Genomic DNA, 9378 nt, shown 5'->3' on the forward strand with positions numbered 1-9378 from the left:
TCGAACTCCGCCCCTGACTCCCCAAGCTTCGCTGCTCGCCTGCTCCGCTCCCTGTCCCCGGCCTTCTCTGCTCGCCGGCAGGCGGATGCCCTCTCGCCACGCGCGAGCACGAACGCCGCCGCAGGAGCGAGTGGCTGAGCACGCCAACCCCAACCTCCTTCGCACGGGCGGCTCCTTGCTCTACTCTGCTCCTCCGAGGCCGAGGGCTCCGCGGCTCTGCTCCTCGCTCCCTGTCCCGTGGATGGCGGCGACGCTCCTTCGTGTGGGCGGCAGCGCATGGAAGCGACAGCGCTTTGCCACGACGATGAGGCGTCGAGGCCTCGACAACTCCCTCTCACTCCCGGTGATGCGGCAACGGCGCTCCCCCACACCTCGACTCCCTCCCTTGCGACGCGACGGCCTGCTGGAGACGCGGGCCTCGGGATGGCCCGGCCTGCTGGAGACACCGTGCTTATCATCCTAGCCCGGCCCGAAAATCAGCCTCAAGGGCCGTGCCTGGGCTGGTGGCTAGGCACGAAGCATGACCTTGGCACGGCCTGGTGGCCCGACCCCCTTCGAGCAGTGCCTGGCATAGGCCCGTTGGCCATCTATAGCTAGAATGCACTATGGCCCGTTGGCCATCTATAGCTAGAATGCACTATATTATATCACTATATTACAAGATGAAAAGAGTAAGTGACCAATCAATCACATCCAACATTTTCGAAAACCTAGTCCAAACAGCTAGCTAGAAGGTCAATTGAGCCCTTGCCAATACTACGGCTGGGGATGGAGAAAATTTTGCTGCTGACTGAGGAACTTCAAATGCCCAGGTACCTTAATCTCAATGCGCGTGTTCTCTAAGTTCGGAAGTATGTTGAGCCACCATTAGCTCAAGTATGCTTGGAAGAACTAGTAAGCTCGTCCATTTTCATGTTGTATCTGATGATCAAATACAACTACCCGCAGGCCGCAGGTGCCCCGCTGTCTGTACTCACCAATTACTACCATACAAGATATAACGGAACAGCACACCAGACAATTTATTAAACTTTGTAACTGATATAGTTATTATGCAAGCAGACAGCAGTACACGAAAGATAAACCATGAATGTACCATGTGAATCATGCCAGAGTCAAGCTGCAGAGTAAATAGGCTGTTAATAAACGACTCACTGATTTTAATACATGATAGTCTGACAGTGAAATACATATCAATTGCTATGATGTCCTTCAGGACATTGAAGCATGTTTATTCATCTGTTATAAGCAGTCATCAGGCAGAACGATTGTGCACTTATTAGCCGCAGCAGGATCCACAAGCAGGGAGAGAACCTGAAATCAGAACTGATGTTTAGAAAACTGAAGTTCACAATTGTGAATTGGGACAATGTAGTCCAGAAATCAGCACATACTGTGGTCATTGGATCGGATGTCAGATAGAGTGCGAGGACTGCGTGAACCACCTCCACCTCCACCGCCATATGGGCCCCGTCCACCACCACCAGGTCCACCATCCCACTTCTTACCAGCACCATATCCTTTCTTGTAGCTGTCAGTTTTGTCCACCTAAAAGGTTCAAGTACAAGGATTAGATTCTGTTTTCTCAAATCTTGAAATTACATGCAACAAAATGAATAGTAAGCCATGAGATTGATTACGTACTGAGAACAGCGTGTCAAAGAAGATCCTGATGAAGTTCACAATAGCCCGAAAGAAGTCTGAGATTATGCTCAGTCGCCATATAGTCCGCTTGTCTTTCACAACGCCTGCAAGACAATACAGATGAAAATGAGCTTTCCTCTGATTTGATAGATTATAAATACAAGCCCCGCCTATAAGAATAACGAAAAGGCAATCCAGTGTGTATGTTTGTGGGGACAAGGGGGAAGGGAGGGCGACGGACTAAAATGGAATCCTAACAATTTCAAGAATGACTTGGTAAAAGCATTTACATCCGACGCATATCCGACGTGGTTTATCCAAATATCTGCATGTTTTTTCAGAAAAAATTCAAAGACCCTTCAAATTCTTAAAACTGAATGCAATAACCTCCTGTTGCGTCCACCTGAGTTGAAATACCTCTATCAACTTTGCCAAAAGGTTTTCAAGAATAACCTGGCCACTAGTACATACTTATCCATTAGACAAGCATTCAAATTTGATGCAACTACCCAATGTGGTATATCGAAATAACTGCATGTTGTTCAGAAACAATTATAAGCTACCTGATTGTAATTTGATGCTTAAAATCAGGACCAAAATATTGTTCTTCTTTTCTCGAATCTTTATGTTAAGAAAAGGAAAAGGGGGTAAAAGAGCCCAACAAACAAGGAACCACACAAACATTCATACACCCCAACAAAGACACAGAAACTCAGCCCAGAAAGATCAGAGTTGCACCTTTGTTTTACAAGAAAAGATGACCATAAACTACTGCAAACAGATATTGTGATCCTTTGATGTTTTGACACAATGAATTACTTTTGTAAACATGTGATATGTCACTTCGGTCTGTAGCCTCACTACCCAAAACCACAATGTTGAATTTGACGAAGGCAAATAAAAAACTTAACAGCTTTAGAAAAAAAAACACCACAAACTTTAAACTTCTATTAAACCAGGAATAATCTCCAGGAAACTTAATACTACTTTATAAATTTATTTACTTTAGGTCTCAGCAGAAAACTGTAAAAAAAATGACGTTTCAAATGAGTTGATATAAACTTTTCTTCAGCAACAGAAGTGCATTCAAATATCACCTTTCCATATTGATGTTAAGTGATACAGGTGTTCAAATGAGTTGATATAAACTTTTCTTGAGCTACAGAAGTGCATTCAAAGATCACCTTTCCATATTGATGTTAAGTGATACAGGTGCTCACCACCAACGTGTTAATATATTAGGAGCCATGGATCATTATGATGGTGAGTGATCAGATCAATGCAAAACAAAACCCACTGATAAGCATGGAAATAGAAAAAGAAGAGGAAACTTTCATAGAACCCCCCAATGCACTATCCTTAGGTGTTATCCTTATAGTCCCGTGCATAGCATATGCTTCTATCCTTATTATGCAGGGGAATTGGACTCCACCGAGATTTCAGAAACAGGAAAGGCCCCCAAACAATATTTCCAATTAGTACTTTTATAGTTCATATTTACATTTTTCAAAGGAAGAAAATCGAGCCCAGTGTGTTCACCATCCCCACCAAAGGCAACTTTACCACCACGACCAGCATGCATGCAACATTCTGCTTTAGATATACAAGAGAATTCCTTTTACACTTGCATTAATAAATGTACAACTGGTATCTTCTGTTGTATTCCATTTTCTACAAGTCTCCTTGATAAGGCCCAAGTGACTAACTCAAAGCAAAAGCTTACCAAATTTGCAGCGCACTTCAGCTTATATTCATTATCTAACATTATAGCAAGTATAGCAATCTGTGAAAAGAAACAAAGACAGCACTCTTGAATCTTGACAACATGTTATTTAGCTCAACATTTCATTAGCTGAGCGATAGTTACATCTTTTGCACCCAGCTCCAGTACTTGGAACTCGCTGATTTTCTTGGAAAACACTCAGTATAACTGATAGCCAAAAACATCGAACTACAGCAGCACTTCTGCTCAAAATATCAAGTATGTACGAAAATTCTGATGACCCTATTAGCAAATTTTCCTCTTTGTTCTAAAACCATCAGTGATACTGGTGCATACATAAGGGTCCTGCCTCTAGTGAGTTCAGCTGTAAAACTGGGGCTGTGAAATCAAGAATGGATAACGACCCTGCACAAGCATCGAATCACAGTTCTGTTCAGATGTCTAGTGCTCCAATCATTCATCATGTTTTTTTGCTTACCAGCGTCTCCTTCAGAGCAATTATTCATAACACCTCACACAAACATATGGTTACATAACCAAGCTATGTAATCCAGTCAATTCTAGAGTTGCATGCACTGCTGCAGCCGGTAATTCCTACCACTTAAGGCCCTGTTCGTTTGATCACGGGATGAAAGGGATTGAAGGGGGTAGAAGAGGATTTTGACTTGCAGAGGATTGAATCCCTCTCAATCCCTTCCAACCCCCTTGGGTTTGGGATCAAACGAACAAGCCAAGGGTGCAATATTTTGTTGCCTAGAAGTTCCAAACCCTAAGGGACCTGGTCGGACAGGGGAATTCGAATTCCCCTTCATCCAAACACATACTAGCTGGAATTCCAGCTGAAACTGCATTTGTTTTGCAGAGATAATGGCAGTAAGAATGATATGCTCGCTAGGTATGCATCTAGAAATACAAGATTATAGAGCCACCCGAATCAATAGGACTAGATGCTCATCCCCGATGACAATCGCGATAGCATCATGCGATTAATCAGATAAATAGACAGATCGGACCGCCAGGAGAACCCACAAGCAGAAACCATAATCAAGCAATTCCTAACCGATGGGTATTCCTTCGGAAATCAGATTACCTCTCTCGACGTAAGCCATGGTCGCCCTGGATCTGCCTTGCCGCCCTTCGCGATGTAAACTAGGCTTCGGCGGAGAATAATAAGAAGGCGAGGCCGAAGGGAGGAGGGGATTCGCGAACCTTCGTCCTTACGCGTAGAGAGACCGTCAGACCGATGCGGTCGGGACTCGGTTGACGAGCACAGGTTCAGGTCAACCAGGCTCGACCGCTCGAGCCCTCGAACCTGTTGTGTACAGCGAACAGCGGTGGCCGGTGGGCCTACCTGCCTCCTTATATATGTCCCCTTATAATTAGAAAATCAATACCAAGAGGTCGGAGTTTTTTTTTGTGTTATATAAAAGGAAATTTGAAGCAGAGAATTATACCTCATGAAGGTGTTGTGTGTATATGTAGAGGTAGCGTCCGGACATTCGAACAAACACCCCCATCTACTTCGTGTCGTGCGTCCTGCCCGCTTGAATTCGTACGCGTTTCCCATGCGCACGTGAAGACCGCCCACGCCTGACCCGTTTTGTGCGCGCATGCGGGACTACCTGCGCCGCCCAGACGACTAGCCCTGCCCGTCGCACGCGGGGACCACCCGCGCCCCTCCTTTTCCCACGTCCACGCAGGGATCGTCTGCGCTTGCTCCGTTTTGTGCGCGCACGTGGGAATCCACGCGGCCCGGCTGTGGATACGCGCCGCGTGACTCAAGTCGTCCCATCTAACAGTATACGTTTGAAATATGAAACACTTACAATATAAAAACAGTTGATGCAACGTACGTCTGAAATAGTTAAAACATTTAGAACATACACTTACAACATATGTGTGAAACATATGCAATATCCAGATAAAACACTTGCAATATACGTTTAAAACAAATAAAACATTTTGAATAGATGATTGCAACATAGGCAATATCCGAATCTACTTTACAACATCCGTATGAAACACTTGCAACATTATCTGAAACACTTAACATATGTTTGCAACATGCGCTTTCAGCGCAAACATCTCCTTGCTAAGGTCGCGCATCTCGACGGTCACAACCTTCCTGGTGGGCAACTGCGGTAGCGACAGCAAGCTCGGGTCGATGGTGACGCGGCTTCCTGTCGTGGTGTCTTCGACCGACCGCAAGAAAAAGATGCCCCGGTCGGCGACGACCTTCTCCTGGTGGCGGCGGGGTGGTGGCGGCGAGGTGCACGTCGTGGTCGCGACGGGCGAGGCGAAGCGCGGCGTGGCATGGGATGGGGGCATGGTGGGGGATGGCCGCGGTGGTGAGACGGAGTGGGGCAAACGGACGGCACGGTGAAGCCGCGTCAGGCGAGGCGAGGGGAAATTTCTGTCGCAGGATGCTATATGTTTTGGGTGCAATAGAGAGTAGAGAGATGGGAGAGAGCGTAGAGGAGAGCAGACCGCTTGCCTGTTTGGGCCAGACCATTGCGTAGGCCCAGGAACGCAGCGTCCGAACGGATGTACGCCCTGCACAGAGCATTGTCAATTATCGGCATTACAGCGTGTTTGAGGTGTAGCTTTAGATTTTTAAGGCCTCGTTTAGATTGCGAAAAAAAGTGAACCCGATGAATAGTACCACTTTCGTCTTATTTGGTAAATATTGTTCAATCGTAGACCAACTAGGCTCAAAAGATTCATCTCGTGATTTTCAACTAAACTGTGTAATTAGTTATTTTTTTTACCTACATTTAATACTCCATGCAAGCGGTTAAAAATTGATGTGATGGAGAGAGAGTGAAAAAACTTGGAATTTGGATGGCATCTAAACAAGGCCTAAGCTAGCTTTCTGGCTTTTCACTTTGGGTTGTTGTTTTTTGCTATTAGTTTTTTTTAGTAAATTTTGAATTTCTTAGCACACCAAAAAGCTAGAAAATCTTTTTAGAAAATGTGTTCAACTTTTAGTTCATTTTCTCAAAGACCAGTTTTCTCGGTTTTTTAAAAACCAACTCAAGCTGAAACAAGCAGAGCCTTAGATGAGTACCACTGCAACTGCTCAAAAAGTGTGAAACCAGCACCTGAAATGCTCCCTTAGGTAAGCAAAGACGACGACTTTCATGTTCCTTGTTGATTTATGTTGGTTTCTTTGGTTGTGCTTAGTTCTTATAGAAATAAAAATGGTTTAGTGCATGATTGTGTGTTCTGAAATATATGTCATATGCATAGTCGTGATCTATTGTTAGAAATCAAAAGTTATTGTAGTGCTACTAGCTTATTTTGTTTGGTCTAGTTGTGATCTGATCATGTATATGTTAATTGGTCAGATTTGGTCATTATAAATAAATATTCAGATGGGAGGTACTGGTTCTGAGATATATTCAGATTTGGGCTAGTTTGTGATCTGTTGAGGTATATGTTATTTTGCATAACTGGATATGCAGAGATGACATTAGTATAATTTTTTATGTATCTAATTGCTCAATGTGCTTCTACAGATTGAACAGGATGTCTACGGCTACTGGTAGTGATTTGAGCAGCAACCCGCAATGTGGATCACAAGCATCACAAGTGGAATTAGATTCAATTCCAATCTGTGGATCACCTCAACTTGAATTGACCAATGATTCACAGTCAATTGAGATAGATGATGAAGAAGAAGAAGAAGAAGAAGAAAAAGACGACGTCATGGCTGGTTCTAAGAGAAAGCTCAGATCGGCGTTTGGAAGGAGTTCACAAAAGTGAAGATTGGGTCTAATGAATATGCAAAATGTATCTACTGCTCGAAGAAACTTTTTGGGGTATCAAGAAATGGGACTAACCACCTTCGTCTTCATTTGAAGTCTTGTGTGCTAAAGAAGGTCAAGCTAAATGGGCAGTCAATGGTACAAAATTCAATGAGTTTAATAGGACAAATGCAGGGACAATCTCAGTGGAGAACTACACCTTTGACCAAGACATAGCTAGGAAAGAACTTAGTGCCATGATAGTTCTTCATGAATACCCTTTAAGCATGGTTGATCATGTTGGCTTTCGAAGATTTGTCGGTGCACTTCAACCACTATTCAAAATGGGAACAAGAAACACAATAAGGTATAAGATCTATGAGCCCACATCCTATCTGCAATTTCTGTGAGCCCACATTAATTTCCTAATATTTTCTATTTTATTTTAGATATGATATTATGGCGCAATATGAGTTGGAGAAGAAAAAAATCCATTGAATATATGGCTGGAATTCAGTCCAAGGTGGCCATCACTACTGATATGTGGACATCTGACAACCAAAAGAGAGGTTACATAGCCATCACGACACATTTTATTAATGAATCTTGGAATCTTAGAAATATTATCATGAGGTACTAACTTTTTTCTTAGATATTGTTGCATATCATGTTGAGCATAATCTATTTTTCAGATCTAGTTGCATATCATTTTGTTTAGATCAGGTTGCATATCATGTTTCTTATTTTGTTTGTAACTATTGAATGATAGGTTCATTTATGTTCCTGCTCCTCACACTACTGAAGTCATTGGTGAAGAATTGTATGATAGTTTGGCTGAGTGAAATCTTGATGAGAAGATATCTTCAATTACTCTTGACAACTACACTAACAAATGATGTTGTAATCCCTTTGCTTATGAGGAATGTTAGAAAACATAAGCTCTTGAATGATGGTAAGCTATTGCATATGCGTTGTTCTACTCATATTCTCACTCTGATAGTAAAGGATGGGTTAGAGAAGTTGAAAGATGCAATAGAAAACATTCGTGATAGCGTAGCTTATTGGACGGCTACACCAAAAAATTTGAAAAGTTTAAGGTGATAGCTAAGTTTATTTAAGTAGAAGCCACAACCAAGATAATTTTTGACTGTAGGACTAAGTGGAATTCAACTTTCACCATGCTTAGTCGTGCATTACCATACAAGGCTGCTTTCATTAGGGCGAGCCGTATAGACAGGATGTATACTTCCTTGCCATCTGAGGATGAGTGAAAATTTGTTGAGGATGTTGTAGAGAGGCTTAAATTGTTCAATGACATCACTAAATTGTTTTCTAGGATAGAATATGTAACAACTAACATATTGTCGGGGTTATGACCCACATGTGTCTCAAGGCACCGATTAGTTGGCAGGATACATGACCTACTACTCATCGAGCTCACAACGGCCCGAACGACCGAGGCTCAGCTAGGATGAGCACGCCAAGCCAACACCAAGGCTAGGGTCAGCCACGACCCTTTCTTCTACCTTAACCACATGGAAGATGCTTGATCTCTCCCCCACCATGACCCCTGGGCAGGACGAGGAGAGATCGAGCGCGGCTCAGTACGCTTGCTCTAACAAGAGCAAGCACGTTGCACTGACCTCACAAGGACTAAGGGGACAACAGCCACCATGGTCCGGTTAGATGTCATCCCTGTGCCATGTAGCACCAATGAGACAACACTGCATAGCAGTGGCAACGGGTATGAAACCCATTGTCCGAGTACAGATCGATAGGACGCGCGTACGATCCCACCCGCTATGGGATGGGATCCATGGCAAGGATCTCGACTTAGAGACCTTCCTGGCTAGCAGAGTCCCCTGATCCCAATGATCGAGGTCATGGCCCTTAGCCAATGAAGCAACCAGATGAACAATGACCCAAGGCGACCACCTACTACGAGTACGATGCCCCGAGGAACCTAAAGACGACGACAAAGACCATGACGGATGCCATGTTGCATAGGATAGCGGGCGAACCATCACCGTGGCTATAGTGCCACCTAGCCAGCACCGTAGCACCAAAAGACGGCATAGCTTGTAAGCCAAGTTAGCTAGGACCTCCCTCAAGCTCTCGACCCTTCAGTCGGAGGAACCTTCTCTTTGTAGCGAGCCCTGGCCCCGAACTCTATATAAGGGTGGCCAAGGCACCCATTGGAGGACATGATTCTTCATCCTCTACCATTCCATCCATAGCAGTAGAGCTCCTAGAGCTTCTCTTTGG

The 9378-nt window shown here is 44.0% G+C and overlaps 1 protein-coding gene across 1 annotated transcript; it reads right to left on the reverse strand.

The window, feature by feature from the left end:
- Positions 1-998: 998 nt before the first annotated feature.
- Positions 999-4691, reverse strand: LOC136540903 (uncharacterized). The gene is made up of 4 exons (XM_066532941.1): positions 4458-4691; positions 1645-1748; positions 1395-1548; positions 999-1314 (listed from the first exon to the last, which is right to left on the reverse strand). Exons 1-4 carry the CDS (start codon positions 4474-4476, stop codon positions 1280-1282), a joined length of 312 nt encoding a protein of 103 aa, XP_066389038.1. The 5' UTR covers positions 4477-4691; the 3' UTR covers positions 999-1279.
- Positions 4692-9378: the final 4687 nt, after the last annotated feature.

Source organism: Miscanthus floridulus, chromosome 2 (assembly GCF_019320115.1).
Source record: "Miscanthus floridulus cultivar M001 chromosome 2, ASM1932011v1, whole genome shotgun sequence".
NCBI lineage: Eukaryota > Viridiplantae > Streptophyta > Magnoliopsida > Poales > Poaceae > Miscanthus > Miscanthus floridulus.